This window comes from Oryctolagus cuniculus, chromosome 5 (assembly GCF_051225735.1).
Source record: "Oryctolagus cuniculus isolate XC-2025 breed Fujian yellow rabbit chromosome 5, ASM5122573v1, whole genome shotgun sequence".
Classification (NCBI taxonomy): domain Eukaryota; kingdom Metazoa; phylum Chordata; class Mammalia; order Lagomorpha; family Leporidae; genus Oryctolagus; species Oryctolagus cuniculus.
In genome coordinates this window covers 69,928,362-69,953,993 of record NC_142871.1, presented here as the reverse complement: position 1 = coordinate 69,953,993, position 25,632 = coordinate 69,928,362, and the positions used below count along the sequence as shown (strand labels likewise).

Genomic DNA, 25,632 nt, shown 5'->3' with positions numbered 1-25,632 from the left:
CAAATTCCTCAGTGCCTTGCATCCCTCTCTCCTGACACAACCTGTCTTCGGCCCTAGTCCCCTGATCCCCGCGGCAGCAGGGTCCTCAGGGGACGCAGTGCCTGTCCGGGGTGGGGGCGGGGAGCGGCTTGGATCCTAAGGATCAGGTCTAGCGGCGCCCGGAATTCTCTCATTGTCGCTTGTGCGGTCCAGGGGCAGGCGCTGCGCAGGGGTGGCCTCCGCGGCGGGTTAGCCCTGTGCGTGGGCCACGGGGAAAGGAGCGCGGCGCCTTTAAAGCAGGAGGAGAGGAACCCCCGCCAGGAGGCGTGTCTGTCTCCGCCGCCGCCGCCGCTCCGCGGTCACCGTCTTCGCCGCCGCCGTCACTCGCGGTCGGCGCCGGCGGATCGCGCTGCTGGGTCTGGGAGCCCGGGACTTCCCGCCCGACCTCCCGCGGCTGCTCCTCCCCGAGGACCACCCCACCCCCTCCCCGCCCACCTCGTCCCCAGCGCAAGGTAAGGACTCCCCAGTGGTGGGCACCGCTCTGGGCTCCTTCCCCGGCTGTTTGCTCCCACGAGGACGGGTGGGACTGCGGGTGGGCGAGGGGCATTTTCCTTCCGGAGAGGAGGAAGGAAGGCGAACAGCAGCACGCCGGAGCCCGGGGCGCTCGGGGCGCCCGCTGGACCGATTCGTTGAGAGTGGCTTTGTCCGGATCGCCTCAGCCAATTCCCGTCAAGGATGCAAGTGGCTCTGTGGGCTGCAGGCGCTCCTGTTCTCCACAGAAAATAATTTAATAAGTGGACGTGTCAGGAAGTGGCCTCGGCCACCCGTTCTCACGGGAGGCGAAGAGAGTGAGACAGATGGCAAAGAGCTATGAGCCTGCCGGCGGGTCTGACGAACTCCTCAGCCTGCCTCACGTCCACCCATTCCTGCATTAACCCTGCTCCTTAGTTCTGTGCCCAGGACGCACAGACGTTATTTTTACCGTCTCCAGCATTGAGAGATTCTGGGGGGAAAAAAAAACGCTCAGAAGACGTCCCATTAATGTAAAGAGGTACCACTGGGGTGGCTCATAAATCTCAAGAACTTCTAATTCATCCCCTGTTGTAACCTCTGAGGAGACAGGATTTCTTCACCAAACAACATGACCCAGCTCAGGCTTCCCAGATAGGGGAACAATGTGTTAGAAAACTTACTACTACTATGCTTTAGTGACGCATAGTTCATCTTCTATCATTTCTTCATCTTCATCCTGTAAGTATTCTGCCACCAGAAATTACCTTAGGGATTAATGGTGACTTTCATGTCACAAGTGATGACGGATTCATTTGAACCTTAATTAGCCTGTAGTTCAGTTTCTGGAAGATGTGCAATTGTATTTCAATGCTCAGTGCCTCTTAGTTCATTACCTTGTAACTTTTTCTAGAGCACATTCCTGTAACCAACACATCTGATTGTGAGTTAAACAAACAAGAATAGGAAATGCACAGGAGGGAGGTGATAAAGTGATGCCTTGAAGTTTCCCTGTTTGTTTGCTTCCACATAAACCCCATGAAGGTTTCAGAAGCTGAATTTTTTTTAAAGTTCCAGAACATGTAAATCTGCTCCACTTCGGTTTCTTAATTAAGATACACGTTGGCATATAAAAATTAATTGAAACTCCCAATGTCATTAATCTTCAATGAAGCAGAATGTTGGTGGAAAAGCTGATAGTGTTCAGAATCACAAAGGGTAGCATAGCATTCATAGTTAGGAAGAGTGAATTGCAAGTATGCAACAGTGTGATTTCAAGTGATCTCAGCCCTGACTTTATTCTCTGACATTTTGAGTGCCTTCCATGAGCAGGCTATTTTTTTTTTTTTTTTTTTTTTTTTAGCTAAGCTGCAGTACAACAGGCCACTTGCATGAAAGAATAGGGTAGGTAGGTGCTACTACACGGTGAAATTTTAAAATGTCATATAGTAGCAAGACTTCAGTGACAAGTCAAATGGAATTCTTAGTAAGAACTCCATGTGAAGATTTTAAATTTAGATATGGCATGGAAGAACCTTTAAAACACCTTTGAAATTCAGGTTGTTCTGGAATATACAAGTATATTTGTTGTTTCTAGCAAAAGATATAGGCATTGTCTTTCTAAATGCTGTGCTATGAGGATTATTACACATTTGTTCATGCCCCAGCAGGTGGCAGCTAACTAGAATAAGAATCATTTTCAGTGGGAGAATAGGAAACTGAAATTGCCTCTCAAGTAAATAGTGCCCAAGAATAAGAGGTCATTAATGTCAGCAAATATAAAAATACAGCGAGAGATGAAACTGATGGCTTTTTGTTGTTGGAAGAAGCTTTGCATGGACATTTGCATTTTGAAAAACAAATCATAGTCTTCATATTTCTTTATGTCAGCCTTCTGTAATATTTTTCAAGGTTTACTTTTAGACACAACTCTATATGCATGTTTGTGTGTGTGTGTGTGTGTGTGTTTTGCAGTTTGTCATCCCTGCCATGACCTTGGAACCTACAGAGCTTTGGCTCTTGGAAATAAAGGTTGCCATATGGTTAAAATGAGAATAAAGCAAATGAGATCATAGAATAAAGTACATAAGTCTTACTAATATGTTTGATCATCTGACACTCAAAAACAGTGTATTTTTTCCTTTAAGAAAGGAGCAAATTACGGCACTGACATAATTTTTTCAGAGTTAAATATGATCAGTGAAATACTGTAGAATGATTTTATTGCTCCTTCATATAGCATCAGTACTACAACATTTGATTTCAGCATTTGAGGGAATTTTTAATAACTTCAAAATCACCATACAATAAAGGCATCTCAAAACCAGCAAATCATTTTCTATTGGAGAGGTAAATTTAAATTTTTTTTGTCCTAGTGAGTGAGTGAAGTGTAATGAGAAAGAATGAGAATTAATCTGATTACCCTCATAACAGATGGAAATCTGGAGGTGGAGAATTGAAAGCGATAACTAATTGCGTCTTTTAGAAATGTCTTTAGCCACTGAATATTGACAGCATGTTATAAAGCATTCTGAATTCTTTGTGATCTTTCAAGCAATTTTTATGCAAGGAACAGTTTAGTGCTCATGAGGGAACTCACAGTGAATTTAAGTCACTTTTGTAGTAGTATGCTTAGGAAAGGGATGACTATTACTACATCTTGGGTATGTTAAGCAGTCCTGGTCAGTCATGTTGGAAAATACAGCACAGTTGACAAAATAGTCCTCTTAACAATGTAAACAATTCAATAATTCAAATTACCTGACTCTGTGCAGTAGAAATATGTACATTGTCACTTCAAATGGCATTTTGCCACTTCAAATGCACAAAATAAATCAGTGCCTGAGGGCGCTGTCCACGGTCCTGAAGAAAGGTCCTCTCCAGTCTTGCAGAAGTTCAGTTGGACAGGTGGAGTTGTCTGTTGTGTTAAAGACTTTCAACTTAGTTGGTAGATATAATTGAACATAATTTAGCATGTGGTCAAATTGATTCTTTGAAGACCAGTTAATATAAAAAGGTGTGCTACGTTTTTACAGTTAAATTATTGTGTAGGAAATATATGAATCTGGAAGTTTAATCTTTCATTTTCCAACTCCACATCCAATAAGTAACCTCACACAAATGACATGGTGTAGAATACTAGAATACTAGTTCTAAGCAGATACATTACAACTGTAATGTCAGATGCCATCATGTTAACAAAATAAATAAACGAGTTATGGTACATTTTGTTTTCTCAGGTTGCACTAACTGTCAATGGCAATGAAAAATTGCAGTATTTTGATTAGTCATAAGGAAACATGCTAATTTCTGGTGGTAGATATCAATTATGCTGGTAACTGAAAAAACTAATAATATTTATTGTTACCCTGGCAGTCATCATTATCTCTTCTAGGATAAAAAGGAAAATGAGCAAATAGAATGGAATTAGTGAGACAGCAGATAGATACAAGACCGAACATGTTGGGCTGCATGTTCTATAAGAGATATTTTAAACTTGGACTGAAGGAGTCGCTATATACCCTTGGTTTTAGCACTAGGTGTTCCTTTTAAAGTGCTCAAATTGACGAATTATTTGACTGAATTGTCTGCTAGACTGCAGAACTAGCCATTCATGATACTTACTTTTGACACTGCAGTTATGCTTCCATCTTAAAAAAAAATCAGTGGTACTTAATGCCTTTGTAAAATGTAGATTTTTTTTCAAATCAGCATTTTGTAATATTTGAAGAAAATATAGGTTGAAAAAATCATTATGATGGAATGAAAATATCACATGGTTTTCTTGCTTTTTGGAGAAAATGTAACAAGATTTAAATAGTACTCATTTCACCCTTTACATAAAAATTAAGTAGGATATACTCTTACTTTTTCATAAAATTTACCTATGCCCTGCAAGTTGGTTATGAAAAAGTTCAGTTATAAGGTAAAGATGCAATAGTTTGTCTTTTGTGTTAATCATTTAAAAATGTTGACAGTAATATATTTTTACTATCCACATTAGTTTCATTTAACTAATGTAAAATATTAACATTGGATATCTTTAATATATATAGCATATTATCTATTTCAACAATAAAAGGTATTTTGATGTGAAAAGCAAATGTTTTTCTTAACTTTTGACTTGTATGAATTATGGCTTATGAAAGCCAAGAGGAGGACTCTGTTTCTATCAGTAAAATAGCAAATGATAAGACCTTTTCAGACAAATCTAAGACATTCCATGTTACTCATGCTATAATCTCATATCCCACTTTGAAGAAAAAAATGATTAAAAAATTAACAGAAATCTGGGCATAAATTATTGAAACCTTTTGAGTTTGCACCAGTTCAAACATCAATGTCTTTTATATATGCACAGTTACTTTAGATTAACAAAATCCTAGTGGGAAAATATAATTCTTTCATTTCAAATTAACATCTTTCCTTTAAAAGTCCACTTGCAGAAATTTCTGTCTTTACTGTGGATTAGTAATCAAGGAATGCACCACTCAAGTTTTTAAAGATTATGTTCACCTCTACAATTGCATTTTAATCTATGTTCATTCTTGGTCAAAGTAAGAAAAGTACAAGTAAGACACTCAGCAAACCACAAGTTTTTTAGACAGTAAGCCCCTCCGTTTTGTATCACTTCCTTTTTTAAAAAATAATACCTAAGCAAAGTGAATTTGATTTGGCTAATCATTTATTAAAATTCATCAGTTATTTGTAAGAAGAAGTATGCTTGCAGACACCACTCACTCACTTAGCAAAGAATCTTACTGAAAATCAAAGCCATTTTTCTCCACGTAAATACATACGACTTCTTTTTGGCAACTCAAGGTGGGCTATGAGATCGGTTGCATAATAGATATTGGGAAGCTCACTGGCAGGGAGCCTTAGGAAGCGAGCAGCTATCTCAATTTTTCTCACTTAATCTTGGCTTCACGTCAGAAGCTGTGCGGCAGTGCAGTAGAATAGGGCCTGACAAAACCTTCCGAGCAAAGAGCCTTTTGTGTTAAGACCGTGGCTCGCTATTGACACCTCGTCCGTTTCCAAGGCTGGATTTCCTATTGATTTTCCTCCTCTGCTCCCCCAGGCTCGCGCGGCCGGACATTGTGGGTGTGCGTGCTGGGTTTCTCCCGGATGCTCCCCGACTAACATGGATGTCCCACCATCCCTTGCAGTGGAAGGTTGCTCCTTGGCGCAGTGAGTGAAGAACATGCAGCGATTGCTAATGGGTTCGGGAAGCCGAGACTCCTTCCTCTCTCTGTGACCATGCCGTGATCGAGTCTGCGGCCACCACTCGACGCATCCTCATTCCTGCCCGCACCGGGAGCCTAACGCTAGATCGGGGAAGTGGGGTGCCGCGCGTGTGGGCACGGAAACACCATGAAGATTATTTCCCCGATTCTAAGTAATCCAGTCTTCAGGCGCTCCATTAAACTCCTGCTCTGTTTACTGTGGATCGGATATTCTCAAGGAACCACGCATGTATTAAGATTTGGTAAGAATCCCCCTCCCTCTTCGCCGCCTGGAATCCGGCTCCGAGGCAGCCGGATGTAAACAGGCGGTTTCGCTCTGCCTGGCTGTGTGGGCTTGGGTGCTTTGAGACTTGCTCTTGGCTGCATAGCCTCCCAGGGTTTTAAAGAAACCCTCTGTGCTTTCATTTATTTTCTTTCTTCTTCCTTTCTTCATTTTTATGTCTCGCCGCGGGAGGGAGAAGGGAGTGCCAGCGTGGAGTAGTGGTCGCTGCGTTTCCTTCCCCACAGTAGCCAGCCACCAAGCTGGTGATGACGCTGGGGGCACCGCCAGCCGGCGCGCCCGCCCGCTGCCCCGGAGCCTCCGGGTCTGCCAGGGCTGCGGTGTCGGTGCCAACGTGCGCGCGGGGGCTGCACGCCTCTCTGCTTGCCGGACTGAGGAGTACCTAGCTGGTAACTCTTGGGCGAGTTGCTTCTGTCCGCTTCCGCCCGGACCTTGGCAACTCCTCGCAGGCAAACCAAAGGCGATAACCTTTTGGGTTTCTTTGGTCAGCGAGCCTTTCCAGTCAATCCCAGCGCTTTTCCCAGTCTCTGGTGCTCTTATGTGGAAGCACAGCTTTAAAAATTATTGTTAAGATTCAAGGCGCTGTTCAATAAGGAAACACTGCTGCTCAGCCGGCGGGAAATAGCGTCATCATAAGAAAAGCGTTTGTTTTTGTTTTTAACTTGCTGAGCCCCCGCTCACAGCTCGCTTGATCTCTCTCTCTGTGCGTTCTGGACCCATAAATGATGAACGGTGATAATCGGGGGGCGGAGAGGGGTAATTGTGTATGGGGTCGTCTAAGTCTGCATCTTTATGTCACATTGGAGTGATAAAAGACACGTGGTGGTAATATTTTAGGGGAATCTATCGCTTTTCCTAAGAATCCGGATTTCCTTGGGGCTTGAAGGCAAATTTACATGTGTGATTCCAGTGGAAACCCTCATCAGATTTGCTTGGAGAAAATGTAATGTGTTCAGTGCTCAGCCTCTCCTGATGGGCAGTGGAGTTTTAGTAGAAGCAGAGCTTGTAGGAAAAGTTGCCTAAAAAGTAGAGAGGAGCCAGGGAGTAGAAAGCCAAAAGGGTAAACCCTCCTACAGTAGGAACCTCCTTCAACTGGATCCAGACCAAAGAGTGCAGGAAGCCGGTATAATCCTGAGTGTGTGTCTTTGAGATAAAAGCAGATACATAAATCACTGAAATTCAAGAGTGGTTGCCTGCATCTTCCATAATACCAAGAGCATCCTCTGCCTCCCCCCCCCCTTTTTTTGCCCCAAATGATAAAATTCACCATGTCTCCCAGGCTTTGTGGAACCAAGGCAGAAATGCCTTAGATTAGGAAAGGGAACATTACAGCCCCCCCCCCCCCCACACACACACAACTCCCCTCCCCTTTCTCACCCCTTGTAGACACCTGGAGTCAAGAAGGCTGATAAAGACAAAAGAGACAATGGATTATAGCTCAATTCCTACTGTAGTAATTTTTCTGATTTCTTCTGTCTTAAGGTGGTACTTAAGCACGTTGCTCTTAGCAACAAGCATCCACTGGAATGCTTGTTTCTTTGGACAGGATTAAACAGGTTTCTATATCACTGGAAGTGTGTCTGTGTGTGTATATGTGTGTGTGTTCAGCAGTTCTGCTTCAAGCATGGTAAGTGCTACAGTATGGTAGTTTTGCCCAGTAATTTGAGTATTGCAGTCTACTTATGTGTTATCCTGAGGTATCTTCTGATGTGTTTGCGAGTGAGAATGTGTTAACATGTTTGCAGACTGGGTGGAAAAAAAGACTTGGATCCTGAAAGCTGCCACCAATACTCAAAAGATTTAATTATTGCTGCTCCGGTCTTGCAGCATGATATTTGCTGAATCATTAGATTGTTACATTTGCTGATCATTTCATATCTTCATATTAAAAATCTTGGCGACTGTAGCGGAGTGTGTAGCAGCTTTCCAAAAGAGCTGACACACACACAAAAATACAGTTTCCTAGACCAAAGCTAAGAATGTCCTGAAGGAACGGAGTACTAGGCAAATACTCCCACAGCAGACCTTTGCTGTCCTAAACCAACAGCCCAGTTTGTAGATAACTTGTTATTTTCTGCATTAACTTCAAACATTGTCCACGTGGACATCATTTTCTCTGGTTTCTGATCTGAGTTCTCTGGAAAGGACTGTGTAGATTGTAATCACTGGAACATTTCCCTGTTGGGACTATTTTGATGCAATGGTGTGAGTTTTATTTTCTTCTGCGGTAAACATGTTCCGAGTGGATTGTGTGGTTGGTTGAACGAACAGAAGCCGCGCTTGAGAATGGCTATTTTCAACTTTGGCTGTAAGTGGAACCAGTACCTCATCCCTGGCCCTGTGCCCTGGGAGGGAAGGCGTTGGAGGTGCTGGTAGAGCAGCTGCCTCTGGGCGGCGGCGGCTGCCGGGTGTGGGTGAGCCCCGCCGCCTCGCTGAGGAGGCTGCCTCCAGTGCCCCCATCCCCCACCCCGGAGCAGGCTAGGAGTTGCCAGGCGCCAGGCGCTTCAGCTAGGGCGCTATGGCAACCGCGGAGCCCAGTCGGGTGGCGACCCAGCCCCCTTCCCCTCTGGTAGTGGAAATCCACCGCGGTGTGCTCTGGGCTGCCCTTCCACTGCTTCCTCTAGGACTGGGTCTAGACCCCGCCTCCTCTCATCACCGTTTGTGGAAGGAGGAGCACCCCCTCCCCACCAGCTCAGGGTGATGACCCTAGCCGCTGCCCTACCTTACTCCGCCCATCTTCCGTGTGCTCAATGCCCCCCCTCCCCGTTCCCTCTCCTCTCGCCCCCCCCCCCCAATACACACACACACACACACACACACACACTGAGCGGTAAATGCGCTCACGATGCCTTTCAGACTTCAGCATCGTGATTCCTCTTTACTGCCCAAGAAAACTCTGCAGTTGCATCCAGGAGCGCCTCTGTCCGGCTCCTTCACTCACAACTGTACGACCCCCACGCCTGACTCCTTCTGGGCTGCACACCAGGGCCTGCTACTTGGCAGTCTTTGAGCCAGCATCTCCTGCACGCTGGCCCCTAGGGCGCTGTCTTGAAGCTCCAAAGCGGACTGTGGCAGTGGGGGAAAGCAACCAGAGGGTCAGTCATTGGTCACCTCCTACAAGCAAGCCAGCGGGCCCCTAGCGGCCGGCCTTTTCCCGGGTTTCCATCCTTTGTCAGCTTAACATGGCTTTTCCTGGACGCCCACCCAGCGGGCAGGCGAGGTGCCTCTTAGAGTCAGTTCCCCTGCATCAGGTCAAGTCAGAAGTTACCGCGCCGGCTTTTCTGGGCGCAGAGCCTAGGACATTCCCAAACAGGCCGCCTTGGAACGCTAGCGCTTGGGGCGCAGCGCGTGCCTGCGCGTCCGTGCGCATACCCAGCGCTTTGTAAATGAGGCATCTTTGTTTCTCCGCAGCTGCGTCCCAGCCCTGCTCCCCGCTTGAGAGGGCGAAGGCGAGATCCTTCCGTCTGCGGGGGTGTGGCGCCGATTCCTCCGTTTGGCAGCCGAACTGCCACTGCTCTGCGGCACTTGAACATTCCTTCTTTTGTTAACTTCTCTTCCGGGTCTGCACCAACTCCTGCCCCTGGGGAGGCTCGTGGAAGCCCGGTGTGGTCCGGTGCAGGGCGGGTCTCCCGCCCTCCATCTTGTAGCTTTGGCACGTTCAAACATCTTCTTCAAGCCACTTTTTCCCATATTAGGTTCTTAATCAAAGTCCTTATCTGAATTAGAATTTAGGACGCCAGGAGCAAAGCATCAATCCAAAGTTTCATACACTCCTGGGCGATTTCTCCAAGATGAGTCCCTTCCGTAGGAACTGAGGGTATAATAGGCCACTTCATCCCTTTTGGTGTTTTCCCCTAACTTTTAAGCAAGCTAGAAGAGCAGTTTTCTTAAAAGGTTTCCTAGTCCAGATCTCGGCTCCCAGACGCGTTCGGATCTCCTTGGCACCGCGCATTGAGAGCCGGTCTATGGCATAGCGCGGAGTCACCGCCCTGTGCTAACGCCAGAGGTGAAGGCAGCCAGCTAGCCTCAGGGACGGCCCACACAATAAAACTTACCACGGAGTGGGGACGGAGCGGGCTTTCATGGACATTCCTCTATTTGTGCTCCCAGATGTAATAATTAATAACAAATGTACAGCAGCATCGCGAGTATAAGTGAATTAACAGAGCTTGGAAACTGCCACTCTCTACAAGTTATTTGAAAGTGATTTTTCTTCGTTTGGGAGGTGAGGTGGGCGGGAGGGAGGAGTGGCCTTACATCTGGAAGTAGGAAAACGGACTCCTGGGAGGCGGGGATGGGGGAGTAATAGCCGCTGCTGTCTACAACAGATAAAACCGTGTAACACCTGCTCAGCTGAGCTCTGGAAAGGAAGAGAGGGAAATCTTTCCAAGAATCGCCACCACGACGGGCATGCTTTTTTTTTGAAATCAGTTTTTCTCATAAGTTCTCACTTACTCTTAAAGCTTCAAAGAATAACCTGATGTGATCCATCAACGGAGGCGCAATCATTTCAGAAAATGACTTTGAAAAATGATCTTTTCGTCCTCTAGAAATAGCACTGCGTTACCACTCAGACGCATGAAACGCAACACACTTTCTGGCTTTGTGAGGTTGTCCTGCAGAAGTGAATAGGGGTTTATATGTCAGTAGACATTCCTTCAGATAAGTCTTACTTTTTGGTTTAACACAGGTGATCGGTACAGTGTGTTCATTCGCTAAATTCTCAAATGGCACTGTTTCAACATTTACTCAGCACAGGAAAGTTAATGTGAATCACTCTCACACAAAGGAAGAAAATATCATGATTAAGGGAGGATGTATCATTGATTATCCAATCCCTTTCAAGTCTATTCACCATTAAATAAAACGTTGTCTTTGATAATGGTGATACAATCTTTATGACATTCAGTTATCATAATTTCTGATAGAGAAAATGCTTTATTCTTTTGTGGTAAAAATTGAACGTTCAAGTGAGAGAGCTATGTTCTCTTTTTCCTTTTATTCTTAGGCTTTTTGCTTTACTGTAACCCCAATTATATTTATGCTCTAAAAATTGTTGATGCCCACTTGTGCACTTCAGGAGGAACGTCATTCATTGTCTTTCCCATGTACTATACTTAAGTCATCTACTGCATGTGAAATACTTGGGGCTTGCAAAGGATCCTAGATTTTTCCTAGGATGGTATGATGTATTGAAATGTAAGTGCTGATTGCTTTTCATTTGGGTGGTGACCTTTATCTTTTAAGGACATTCAGTGTGTTGTTCAGGTATCAAAGGATTAGAGGTGCTTCAAATTGTAAACTCTAAATTGTAGAATGAAAGCTAAGGCCAAAAGACCCTGAAAGGGAAGGAAGTAGGTGAGCTTCATCGTTATTGACTAGTCTAGATTAAACACTGAAGAGGAAGATTTCAATCTGATAACGTCATAAGGCTTCCTGTTTTCTTTGCTGCTTCTGCTGACAATTTTGTAAGGTAATTAAATCGGCTGATTGAAGTCACAGTGGTCATGGGGCGATAAAGACCATTTGGATTTAATGGAATTTAAAACAACAGAGCACTGAACACAACTCTTACCGAACAAGAATTTTAATGGCCCATTCAGGGTGCTGACTAAATAGAACGCCCTTAACAAGTTTAATTGAAAGGGCAAGGCAGATTAGCACTATATAGTCTTTATGGTTGAAGATTGGGAAATTAAAATTATCCTTTTAAAAGACTCATTAATGCATTATCAAGATTTAATGTAGGTTAAATAAGCTTTCTTTAGACCTTCATCATATACCATGAACCTAGGTTTAGGACCAAGTTTCAATAAGGATATTTTTTTAAGAGCTGACTTAAAAATGGTAATGAAGGTCTCCCTCATTTCAAAAACAAAAGGCATTTTAAATGCTTTGAGGGAATTGAAGGAAATAGAGGGAAGTATTGATGATGAATCCTTCATCTGTAACCTAAAATTTAAAAAATTGACTTTTAAAGTTTTTATATTGCTATTTTTTTTCATAAATGAGAAACTGTGGAGAGTTTACAAAGGAATGTTCTCTTTTTTGAAGTTTCAACAAAATATTAGGTGTTTGATCTATTATGTTTTCTTGGTAATCTTGACCTCTTTCCTTACTGCAATTTCTAGTGTTTCTATAGTGTTCTATAGAACACTTTAAGTTCTCTCTGCTCTTAGAAAAAGGGAAGTTCCTTGCTCTACACTGGAGACACTAAAGTACGGTCAGTCCCAAGGTGAAAGTCAAGCCTCAGTTTCTTATGAAATTATTCACTTCACCCAATTCTTGTCCTATAGAATTGCTTACTCAGTCAGTTCTTCAGCTATTTCCAGAAAAACCTGACACTCAAATTATCATCTACCCATCTACACTTTTTTTTTTTTGGCCAGGCAGAGTTAGACAGTGAGAGAAAGAGACAGAGTTATAGACAGTGAGAGAGAGACAAAGGTCTTCCTTCTGTTGGTTCAGTCACCTAATGGCCGCTATGGCCAGCGCTGTGCTGATCCGAAGCCAAGAGCCAGGTGCTTCTTCCTGGTCTCCTGGTCTCCCATGCGGGTGCAGGGACCCAAACACTTGGACCATCCTCCTCGCCCTCCTGGGCCACAGCGGAGAGCTGGACTGGAAGAGGAACAACCAGGACAGAACCAGCGCCCCAACCGGGACTAGAACCCGGGGTGCTGGCGCCGCAGGCGGAGGATTAGCCAAGTGAACCATGGCGCTGGTCCAATTGTACACAATTTTGAAAATTGATTTAATAGTACTGTGTTGGCCAAACCAGAAACATTGAGAAGGTGAGAGGTGGTCTAAAGGTCATCTATTTTTACCCATGGGCCTACCTCAACATGCTACAGGTTTTCCTAGGCACACATACTTTCCTCCCTTTTCATGTATCCCCAAACAAGTAAGGATTATCTCTTCCACACACCCTTAAGGCCAAACCTTTTTTATTTTTAGAGTGTAAAATAACTCATCTGATAAAACTAATCTCCTTGAGTGTGAGTGGGAGGTTGTAGAAGACTCACAAATTCTTTCTTTAGGATTTAAAATTTTTCATTTTAGTTCTACATTTGGATTGAGGCTCCTACCCAAAGACAGCAGCACTCAGCAGCACTCAGATATAGCATCTGATGCTTAGTTTCTGCCTAGCAATTGATTTAAACACTTTATTTCCTTAATGAAAAACAATACTTTTTTCTGGATTTAGTTTAGACAAGTGAGTCACTAGATAACAGGCCACATGTGAAGATCTGAAATGCATTGAGGAGGTTGTATTTTTAAGATATTTGCCCTATTAATATATAATTCTCAGTTTTTTTTTTTTTTTTTGATTGAGTGTCTTCTCCCATGGCCTTGTTTTAAGACAAGTGTATTCTTAAAGAAACAGCGCATAGTCCCAAGACTATAGAGTTAGGATGAGTCTGTTAGAGCAATCGATTCAGTCTGTGATAGAAATGTTCAGATACAAAAGAGAATATTGGTGCCTAAGGGAGTACTGAGTGAATAGCACTGATGTGAGGAGGAGGCTGAGAAGGGAGGAGTTAAATGACATTTGAAACACAGTGTTTTCTAGATTTACTGCTAGACATACCAGTGCTTTGTACTGGAGTGCATTAAATCAAATAGTGGAGCACATGTGATTATTTTAAGTAAGATGCCAATGGTTTACGCACATTGATATATTCTCTTCCAATCAAAAGGATCTTAATATTCTTCATCTTCTAAATCAATCAGCTAATTTTTCATAATTTAACTAATCCAAGTATTTGGAAAGTGTTGTCTCTAGCTTTCATTTTTGTCTCCAGCTCTGTCTATTTAAGTCCTTGACCTATCACACTGGGAATATTGCTTATCTAAAATGATCAAGTTGCAGTATTTTTTGGGGGTATTTGGTCTATTTTGTATGCCTTTTAAATTCTGCTGCCCCACTTTTTTTTTGTTTTGTTTTGTTTTGTTACTTTCTAAAGCATCTGCATTCAGTTCATCATAGCTTTTAGTGTATTCCCTCAGAATAAATGAAATAAGAATTCTCTCAATATGGATGCAAACTATTCAATCCCAAAACTTCTGAATTAAAATATTGGGGCCAGCACTGTGGCCAGCAGGTTAACGCCCTGGAGAGGCACCAGCATCCCATATGGGTGCTGGTTCTAGTCCTGGCTGCTCCTCTTCTGATCCAACTCTTTGTTATGGCCTTGGATAGCAGCAGAGCATGGCCCAAGTCCTTGGGCCCCCGTACCCACGTGGGAGACCTGGAGGAGGCTCCTGGCTCCTGGCTTCGGATCGGCACAGCTTCGGCCGTGTGGCCATCTAGGGAGTGAACCAGTGGAACCTCTCTCTCTACCTCTCTCTGTAACTCTTGTCTTTAAAATAAATAAAATAATTTTAAAAAAAAGAAAAAAATTGAATTAAAAGTATTATAAGTTTAGAGATGAATTGTCAAGGGCAATTAAACATGTTGTCCTGGGTCACAGTTAGTGTTAGATTTTAGATCAAAATGTGACTACCCTAACTGCTAACTCTAGTGATGTTTGCCACTGAATAATACTGTTTTTCCGGTGTAACCTATGACTTCCTTTGCTTTATATCAGAGAGCCAGAACTCTGGCTGGGGCTTGAAAAAAGTGTGATAGAGAAGGGGAGGGGAAATGTATCTTTGGTGGAAGAATCAGCACAAGAAAAGAAATTCAGACATAAATTTAAAAGGTTAGCTTTGGGGCAGGTAATGAATCAGCCTTGTGACAGCATAGGTCAGACCTTGATTTTTTAGAGCTTTATATTTAGGTTACAGGGTTTGGACTTCTGTGTGTAATCCCTGGAAAGCTATTGAATGTGAGAGTGACCTGACTTGGTCTTGAATAAGCAGCCAAGTTATTTTGAAATTTGTTGCTTGCATTTTTTTTTTTTTTTTGGTGAGTAATAGATGGATTTCCATTCTATCTTACTGAAAAGACCAATGCTTGCTCTTGATCACTGACATTTTGAAGAAGATTTTGGTCAAGCATCACAGATTGTTCTGGTTAAAGCCTGCAGAGGGGTAGTATTAATGATAAACACACACACACACACACACAAACATACACTATGTTGGGGGAGATATTTATTATAATGAATTGGCTCACTTTATTATGGAAGCTGAAATGTCCCAGTATTTGCAATTAACAGGCTAGAGACCCATTGATGTCGTTCCAATCAAAAAACCAATAGCCCAGAAGCTCAGGAAGAATCAGTGTTTCAGTTCAAGTCTGAAAGAAGGGAAGATAAAAGTCTTGGCTAAAAGATATAGTCACTCAGGACTCAGGACAAATTCTTATTTTCAGGACAAGCCTCCCATTTGTTCATTCAGGCCTTCAAATGATTGGATGAGACCCACTCACATTAGTGGCCACAAACAACTTTACTAGGTCTACTAATTCACATGTTAATCTCATCTGGAAACACCCTCACACACACACCCAGAATGTTTGGCTAAATGGGGACCTTGTGGTCGCACTAAGTCAACACATGAAGTGAGCCATCATTAACATACTTCCTAAGCAATGTTCTGAAAGGAAAAGAAGGTCTTCTTAATATGTGGCCAGACCAAATGATTAAGCAAGAAACTGTCATCATTTAATCCCAAGGAAAAGTACTGGATGGGAATTTGCTTCTTTGGGGGATCCCATAAATTGCCAATAGGGAATGCTCAGTTGTTTTATCCCTAATTCCAAGAAGATCTCTATTACCTGAAACACATACATATGAGTATACATAGTGAATAACTTATATACATATATTTATATAGTTTTATGTAAAAGTCCTTTTCAATCACAGTAAAATTTAAAAATATATTTTAGTAGAATATGTTTATTATTAGTAATATTTTCTTATTTTACATAAACTCAGGACCCCAGACCCAGGATTTGGTTGCTAGAGTCATGGATTTGACTATTTTTTAAAAACTTTTTCATATGTTTATTTGAGAAGCAGAGTTACAGAGAAAGGGAGAGACACAGAGAGAGGTCTTGCATCCACTTGTTCACTCCCCACATGGCCACAGCAGCTGGAGCTGAGCTAATTCAAAGCCAGGGTTCTAGTCCTGGTTGGGACATCGGATTCTGCCCCGGTTGCCCCTCTTCCAGGCCAGCTCTCTGCTGTGGCCAGGGAGTGCAGTGGAGGATGGCCCAAGTGCTTGGGCCCTGCATCCCATGGGAGACCAGGATAAGTACCTGGCTCCTGCCATCGGATTAGCACGGTGCGCTGGTCACAGCGCAGCGGCCATTGGAGGGTGAACCAATGGCAAAAGGAAGACCTTTCTCTCTGTCTCTCTTTCTCACTGTCCACTCTGCCTGTCAAAAAAAAAAAAAACCAAACAAAAAAAAAAAAAACAAAAACAACAAAAACAAAAACAAAAAAACAAAACAAAAACAAAAACAAAAACAAAACAAAACAAAAAAACAAACAAAACCAAAACAAAGCCAGGAGTCTGGCTTTCTTCCAGGTCTCCCATGTCAGGGCAGGGGCCCAAGCACTTGGGCCATCTTCCACGCTTTCGCAGACCATTAGCAGCTAGTTGGATCAGAAGTGGAGCAGCCAGGATTTGAACCCATTGCCATAGGTGGAGACTTAGCCTACCATGCATGCCAGAGTGTCGGCACTGGATTTGGCTATTGACTTTGTCAATAGTAGTAAAAAATAGGAAATATAATTAAATTTCCCTGGGCCCTGACTTACCTTTTTGAAGCATAGTATTATTTGCCATCTGTTTAATTTTTAAGTATAATGTTGGAATTAATAGGAAAATGTATAGACCTCTGAGTTAACTGACAGAAAAAGTCTTTTTGAGTTTTAAAGTGTAATTATTAATTTACTGAGTATATGTGGAACAAAGTAATAAACTCATCATTTTATTCAGCTTCTTAAACTGTGCATGAACATTTAAGAATAATCTTCCTTGGAATGTATCCAAAACAAAATGACAAACAAATTGAAAAGGATTACTGATCAAACAGAACAAACTTTTTTTTCTTATTTCACGGTTTTTAGAAGAAAAAGTCCATAGTTTTTCTTCCAAAAACATCAGGAATTTAATTGGTATTCTTAAATATATAGACTGTAAGTCTGAAACAAATGAAAACTAGAAGCAAAAATAATGAGGAAAAAATAATAGAAATCTGGTATAAGATTTCTTATTTTTTATTTCTTTCAACTGCATAGTTCTAGTTTACATATGCAACAATTGCTGAAAAGCTGTATGTCATTTCAAACATACTTCATTAATCATTCATCTGCACTTGATGAACTTAAATAATTATTCAAGCTTTGTAGACATGTGACTGCATTTGATCCATTTATGTTGATTCAGGAAAGTTCTGCACTCAAAATTACTGCAGTTCTTTGGAAATAGATAATGGTTACATTTACCTCATTTTCCCCGATAACTCCTCTAAGCTTTCTTCAGTTTTTTTTTTTTTTCTTTAAAGATCTAATCACTGCTGGAGGGAGGTGATTAGGAAGAACTGAGAAATGAAGGGGTCTCCATTTCCAACTACATCAGAAGATTCACGGGACCATATATAAAACCATATATTTCAACCGCTGCTGTCATTTTATATTTAGAATTTTTTTTTCAAAACTTCAAAATTTAAAGTGTATTAGAAAAATATCCTTGCTGTCGAAGATATTTAGGTTTTAGATAGATAATTTTTAGCTCTCAATAATAGGATGTAGAAGGGACTCACTCAAGATTTTTATGTCAAACTAAACAAAGAATGGACTGTACAATGAAAAAACTAATCTTTTGTCTTAAACTTTAGCCTAGTCTTTGTATTTCTTAAAGCAGCTGGACTGTTGCAGCAGAACTGGTATCAGAGTACCAAGGTACTTCAAAAAGTTTGTGGGAGCCTGTGCTGTAGCATCGTGGGTTAAGCCTTCCCCTGTGGGACTGGCCTCTCATATGGGTGCCTGTTTTATCCACTTTTATTCCAGCTCCCTGCTGATAGCCTGGGAAAGCAGCAGAGGATGGCCCAAGTTCTTAGGCTCCTGTACCCATGTGGGAGTCTTGGAAGAAAATCCTGGCTCCTGGCTTCAGATCAGTTCAGCTCTGGCTTTTGCTGCCATTTGGGAAGTGAACCAGTGATGGAAGACCTCTCACTCTCTCTCTCTGTCTCTCTGTCTATAACTCTACCTCTCAAACAGATGAATAAACCTTTGAAAAAAGTTTGTGAGAAAATGTAATTAAAATATAAGTTTATTTTAGTCCAAAAAGTTTTGAAGTCCATGTATATTTTTTTCATGAAAGGAATTGTCCATGAATTTTTTTAAGTACTCTCATATATGAACTATTTTTGAATTCTTCTCTGCAGTGGTCAAAGACAGATCAGTGTCCTGTTCAGTCATCTTTCCCTTAGGAGTCTAGCTTGATCTCTTAAGAAGCATTCCCAGAGATTTTCAGTGATAGTCATGCATCCTCAGCTTATTCTCCTAGATCCATTTCTCTTACTTTTGCTGTATCATATATGACCTAGCTTTCAAAAATCTAAATTAAGTTTTGGTTGGCTCCTCCACAAAGTGTCTTTTTGGAAGGGCATCCTGTAGAATAGATTAAACCATTGATAATAGAACTTTATCAGATTTGTGATTCTCAAACTTTGCTGTATATAAAAAGGGAGAAAGACTAAATGATTTAAATTTTTGATCTCCAAACTTGGAAATTCTGTGGTTTTAGATATTTTACTTTTTCATGAACATGGGTTATCTTTCCATTTATTTGTGTCATCTTCAATTTATTTTATCAGTATTTTGTTGTTTTGTAGTTTTTTGTTGTTTTTTTTTTTTTTTTTTTTTTTTTTTTGACAGGCAGAGTTAGACAGTGAGAGAGAGAGAGACAGAGAGAAAGGTCTTCCTTCCGTTGGTTCACCCCCCAGATGGCCACTACAGCCGGTGCTCTGCGCCGACCTGAAGCCAGGAGCCAGGTGCCTCCTCCTGGTCTCCCATGTGGATGCAGGGCCCAAACACTTAGGCCATCCTCCACTGCTTTCCTGGGCCACAGCAGAGAGCTGGACTGGAAGAGGAACAACTGGGACAGAATCCGGTGCCCCGACTGGGACTAGAATCTGGGGTGCCGGTGCCGCAGGCGGAGGATTAGACTGGTGAGCCGTGGCGCCGGCCTGTTTTGTAGTTTTCAATGTAGAGATATTTTACATGTTAAATTTATGCCTAATTATATTTGTCTCAACTATGTAGTTCTATGGGTTGGCCTTATTCCTTGGATATGGAAATTTTAATTTATTTATTTATTTTTGGTTCAAAAGCATCTTAAGTAACTGTACATAAAAGAGACAAAGCTTTCACACAGGTTGAGAATGAATCACTGAGCTAGATATTTCTAAGGACTTTTTTGACTTTGAAATTTATGATTCTTTTATTTATAATAGACAAGTCATCGCCTTTCTGAATTGGAGTTGATAATCATGATTAGACTACATAAAACAATAAACTGTGTCGACAATGATTGAGTCGTGGGTAGTTTATCATTTCTCATAGAACAGTGTTGGACTCTCAGCACACCACTGAAGGACTATTGAGCATTTGGAATATTCATATTCACATAACCAACTCAGTGACCCAGAGGGATCTTAAACAGGTGTTGTTTTACAAATAATGTCTAAGATGATGTATGATTATGGGACATTTCCTTCTCGGTCTGCCACCATGGGAGTCCCTAACAGATCATTTACAATTTTTGTTTTCTCAAACTTGATCAGAAAAAACTCCTGCAGTCATTTGCTTTGGTTGAGAGGCTTGCAGCTTTTCAGTTGCCATGGTCATGTATTAATGGCCCAAAACCTGGGCTGAAAGTAATGTCGAACCTAGGCAGTACTTATTAGAAACGTATTGGATAATGGCAGGACTGTCCCCATCTCCATCCTCATTGCTCTTTTTATATCTTTGGACCATTCCTATGTTATAGTTCCAAGATATGAAATCTGGACACTATGTTTGTAGTGCTCATATATTTGCCTTAGGTGCCTATTACTTATGATTATGCATGCTACTTATTTTAGTATGAAAATATAATATAATCATCTGTACAAATTACTGGTAACTGTTTTTCTTATTGATTGCATAGTAGGTGAAACACTTAGGTTATTATGTGTATTCCTATAGTTCAACTTGCTATCTGGGAGATTTTAGAGAGAATTATGATATTTTACTGTTCTATAATTTTAGTTACATATTTATAGATTACTTAGAGATTTCAGTATAATAAAGTCATCATAGTCACATACTAACTAATTTTAAGATTATTATTGTCCATTTCACTTCAACAGGTTTCCTTTTTGGTACTCGGTTAGTTGTCACCAATCAGGGAAAACATATGAAATGGACACTATGAGAAACAGTGACTTGATCAGCCCTTGTTCTGACTGTCGATGAACAACTTAATACTTTATCACTTTTAGTATTTTTTTTTGTTCTACTTAATACTATTGGTGGAACTCTTTAATTAACACACAGTTATTCTTAGGTGCTTAAATTTAACTGAAAAGTGATCCCTGTTAAACATAAGAGTGGGAATAAGAAAGGGAAGAGATGCACAATTTGGGACATGCTCAGCTGACTTGCCCCAAATGGTAGAGTTAGAAACGTGCCAGGGAATTCCAATTCAATCCCATCAAGGTTGCATGTACCAATGCCATCTCATTAGTCCAAGTGATCAATTTCAGTTCACAGTTGATCATACTGATAGGTCTAAGAGTCAAAGGGATCACACAAACAAGACTAGTGTCTGCTACCACTAACTGATAGAATTAAAAAGGAGAGAACGTTCCAATATGGGGGTCAAGATACATAGCAGACTCATAGACTGGCAGACGTCCTAAACAGCACTCTGAACTCAGAATCAGCCCTTAAGGCATTCAGATCTGGCTGAAGAGCCCATAAGAGTATTTCAGGCATGGAAAGCCAAGACACTCTGGCAAAAAAAAAAAAAAAAAAAAAATGATCTAAATGAAAGATCTCTGTGAGTGAGATCCCAGTGGAAAGAACAGGGCCATCAAAGAAGGTGGTACCTTTCTCTGAAGGGAGGAGAGAACTTCCGCTTTGACTATGACCTTGTCTAAATAAGATCGGAGTTGGCAAACTCAAAAGGCTTCCATAGCCTTGGCAACTCATGACAAGAGCCTCGGGTGATTACTGATGCCATAAACAAGAGTGCCAAATTGTTAAGTCAACAACAGGAGTCACTGTGTACTTACTCCTCATGTAGGATCTCTGTCCTTAATGTGTTGTGCTATGTGAATTAATGCTATAACTAGTACTCAAAACAGTACTTTACACTTTGTTTTGGTATGGGTGCAAACTGATAAAATCTTTACTTAATATATGCTAAATTGATTTTCTGTATATAAAGATAATTGAAAATGAATCTTGATGTGAATGGGATGGGAGAGGGAGTGGGAGATGGGATGGTTGTGGGTGGGAGGGAAGTTATAGGGGGGAAAAAGCCACTGTAATCCAAAAGCTGTACCTTGGAAATTTATATTTATTAAATAAAAGTTAAAAAAGATTATTATTGAAGAATATACTTTACGTTATTATTTCTCAGAAGTTTTCTTACTTGGGTGTCACTATATTTAGAAAAATGTCTAAATGTTTGATTCTTTTAATAATACATAGTTCATAGAAAATTTAGCAATTAGGAGCATGCAAAAATCAAGTATTTTGTGAGGCAAAGCTAATTAAATGATTGACTGATTTATTATGCTAATACTTACTGAGTACTTGCATAGCTAATATGCTGGACACTTCATTAAATATATTTGTCATCTCTTTTAATCCCAAGAATATTAACATAGGTGATTAATAGTGCCATTCCCATTTTAAAGATAAAACTGTAGTTGACTGAGGCTCCTTTAGATCAGATACTTCAAAGCTTATGTTGTTCTCCCAAATTTGGATCCCACAGAAGTCCTTTGAAATTGTTTAGGCCCGTCTGTGAGGTGTTTTTTAGAAATAGGAGAGGATAATCAGTCAGGGCCCTTTGGTCTGTGGACATAGGGACAGACTTTTACATGGGGACATGCAGAACGAGATGTTGTTATCTCTAACTCTATAATTATATGCTGGGGATGATAGCTTTAGAGGAAGGAAGAACAATTTTTTTTAAATTCCTACATGTGTGCTAGGCTAAGGATTTAGATTGTAGCCCCTGGTTTCCTACTTGCTTCCTAGAATACTTCCATCAGTGTTGGTGCTGATGAAATTGCAAAAGGAGAGGAGCAGCAGCCCTTTTAACAGCATTCTACTCTTTGTTTTCTGATTTGCTAAGCAAATTCCAGGTGTTGTACTTGCTAATCACATTATTATCCCTGGTGCTTAATTATTTTCAGTAGGGAAATGGAGTTGTTTGGGGCTTCTAGGAAATTAAATTGAATTTTAAAAGCCACTTCTACATAACAATTAACATTTTGAATTGAGTAATTCCTTAGAGTTCCTGCTAGATGAGTTTACTCAGTTTTATTTCTTTGAGGGATCTTCTTTTAAATACTAAATTTATTTGTACTATTATTTTGAGGTCATTTTTTAGCTTTTATTTAGTAAATATAATTTCCAATGTACAGCTTATGGATTACAATGGCTCCCCCCCATAACTTCCCTCCCATCCTACTCCTCCCATCTCCCTCTCCCTCTCCCATTCCAGTCACATCAAGATTCATTTTCAATTATCTTTATATACAGAAAATCAATTTAGCATATATTAAGTAAAGATTTCATCAGTTTGCACCCACACAGAACATAAAGTGTAAAGTACTGTTTTGAGTACTAGTTATAGCATTAATTCACATAGCACAACACATTAAGGACAGAGATCCTATATGAGGAGTAAGTACACAGTGACTCCTGTTGTTGACTTAACAATTTGGCACTCTTGTTTATGGCATCAGTAATCACCCGAGGCTCTTGTCATGAGTTGCCAAGGCTATGGAAGCCTTTTGAGTTTGCCAACTCCGATCTTATTTAGACAAGGTCATAGTCAAAGCGGAAGTTCTCTCCTCCCTTCAGAGAAAGGTACCACCTTCTTTGATGGCCCTGTTCTTTCCACTGGGATCTCACTCACAGAGAACTTTCATTTAGATTTTTTTTTTTTTTTTTTTTTTTTTTTTGCCAGAGTGTCTTGGCTTTCCATGCCTGAAATACTCTTATGGGCTCTTCAGCCAGATCTGAATGCCTTAAGGGCTGATTCTGAGTTCAGAGTGCTGTTTAGGACGTCTGCCAGTCTATGAGTCTGCTATGTATCTTGACCCCCATATTGGAACGTTCTCTCCTTTTTAATTCTATCAGTTAGTGGTAGCAGACACTAGTCTTGTTTGTGTGATCCCTTTGACTCTTAGACCTATCAGTATGATCAACTGTGAACTGAAATTGATCACTTGGACTAATGAGATGCCATTGGTACATGCAACCTTGATGGGATTGAATTGGAATCCCCTGGCACATTTGAGGTCATATTTTTAGAAGATTTATTTATTTATTTGAAATGCAGATAGAGTGATAGATTGATTTTCCCTCCTCTGGTTTACTTACCAAATGGCTGCAGCAGCCAGGGCAGGGCCAAGCCAAAGCCAATAACCAGGAACTCGATCCAGCTCTCCTTCATGGGTGGCAGGAATTCAAGTACTGGGCTGTCATCAGCTACTTCTCAGGTGCTTTAGCAGGTAGCTGGATCAAAAGTAGCAGTGAGAATCTGTCCTAGGCGCTCTGATATGGGATATAAGCAGCAACTTAATCCACTGTACTGTGTTGCTAGTCACTGAGATAATGTTTTTAACAATTGGTCACATTAAAGGTTTCTTTTCTTTTTTTTTGACAGGCAGAGTGGACAGTGAGAGAGAGAGACAGAGAGAAAGGTCTTCCTTTGCCGTTGGTTCACCCTCCAATGGCCGCCACGGCCAGCGCGCTGTGGCCGGTGCACCGCGCTGATCCGATGGCAGGAGCCAGGAGCCAGGTGCTTTTCCTGGTCTCCCATGGGGTGCAGGGCCCAAGCACCTGGGCCATCCTCCACTGCACTCCCTGGCCACAGCAGAGAGCTGGCCTGGAAGAGGGGCAACCGGGACAGAATCCGGCGCCCCAACCGGGACTAGAACCCGGTGTGCCGGCGCCGCTAGGCGGAGGATTAGCCTAGTGAGCCGCGGCGCCGGCCACATTAAAGGTTTCTTACGTTGCTAGTAAAATGGTATGAATGTGTGTGGCTAGAGCCTTTGAGAAAAAATAATACTGTCATCTATGGAATAAGAAGTTAAAAGTGATTGCCCTAAGTTCTAATTGTGAGGCACCTGCATCACTTGAAGTAGCTATGTCTTGTCCGCTCATCAGAGGGAATGAAGTGGTTTCAATGCAAGTACAGCAAAAATGACTGAAGATGGGTTACATGTGTGTAAGAGGGTGAAATTCCATGGACTTGTGGACACTATTCTCATCTTCTAATGGAGTCTATATAACTTCAGCACAAATGTTTTCAGTCCATGTTAATATGATGGAGATTCTAGAAGTTGCATATGTTGCCACACTGTGCCCTCCTTAACATTCCTCCTCTATATACCTGGGTATTTTCTTTTCAACCCTTTTAGATTGTCTTTAAATTCAATGTTTCATGATTTGCCGTATGTGTTACATAGTCACAGTGGAATCCGGAATGTTAACCATTCCACCTCTTCTTAAAATGACATGGGTAGAGAATTCTTTAAATATTGCCATCTGTCAATCTTTGGGAGCTTTCCAAATTATGATTTTCTAAATTATATTTTTCCAAATTATGATACCATAACCAGTATCTAGTAACCTACTGTGGCCAGAAGCCATTAGACTGATCTAGAGATGCATGGAAAATGTGGTCAGAAAGATTGGGATTTCTAGACCAATTTTACCACTTAAAAGTATGTAACTTTAGCAAGGTTCTCAACCTTTGAGTATGATTTTTCTTCAGATGTGAAGATAGTAACACATCGCTTATTTGGTTATTTCTGGGATTAAGTGAAATAAATTCCATGCCCTTAGGAAGCATCCAAAAACATTCCTTCCTTTTTTGGAAGGGTAGAAGTGTTTTTCTGGGTGTGCAAGTGTTTAACAGTAGATTAGCTCTATATCCTACAAGAGCCTGTCTGTCAAATGCAGATTTACATGTTTACTGACTACTAGTTTCAGTTTCTGTGCAACTGAGATACAAATTCAGCCCTAGGCTTTTATCTACAGATCTGAGAGGTAGAAGGCTGGCAGGCACCTGTAATTATAGCAGCAGTGATGAGTTGCACCTGAATTGCTTAGCATTTTGAGGCTTTTATGGACTGCCTGGCTTGGGTATTGCTAAAGTGACTCTGGGAATAACAGACAGTATTTTTGCAAGTGTTTGTCTTCCTATTATCCATCCTAACATAATCCTAGAATCTCCACAGACATGCAGGAGTTTCTTTGTTGCTTTCTGGCAGTAGATAAAAGAGCTCATGTTTATAAAGTATTTGTGCAGAGTTTAACAGCCGTTTTATGGACTGGTACTAGATTACACATGGAGGGGTGGAATAAAGATAGTTTTTCCACTGACACTTTTAAAATCTTATATTTGGATTTCTGTGAATGAAAGTATTAC

At 41.3% G+C, this 25,632-nt stretch overlaps 1 protein-coding gene across 6 annotated transcripts in view; it reads left to right on the top strand.

Moving 5' to 3' along the window:
* Positions 1-350: 350 nt before the first annotated feature.
* GRIK2 (glutamate ionotropic receptor kainate type subunit 2) overlaps positions 351-25,632 on the top strand; it is a 736,860-nt gene continuing 711,578 nt past the window's right edge. For 5 of the 6 annotated variants that reach the window (XR_011388963.2, XM_017345301.4, XM_051855435.3 and 2 more), the window contains exons 1-2: positions 351-491; positions 5,567-5,974. Coding sequence is in view for 5 of the 6 variants with exons in the window: in XM_017345301.4 (XP_017200790.1) it covers positions 5,860-5,974 (115 nt within the window). In the remaining variant the exon portion in view is untranslated. The remainder of the gene's footprint in view (positions 492-5,566; positions 5,975-25,632) is intronic. The other variant, XM_089332818.1, reaches the window with a different exon arrangement.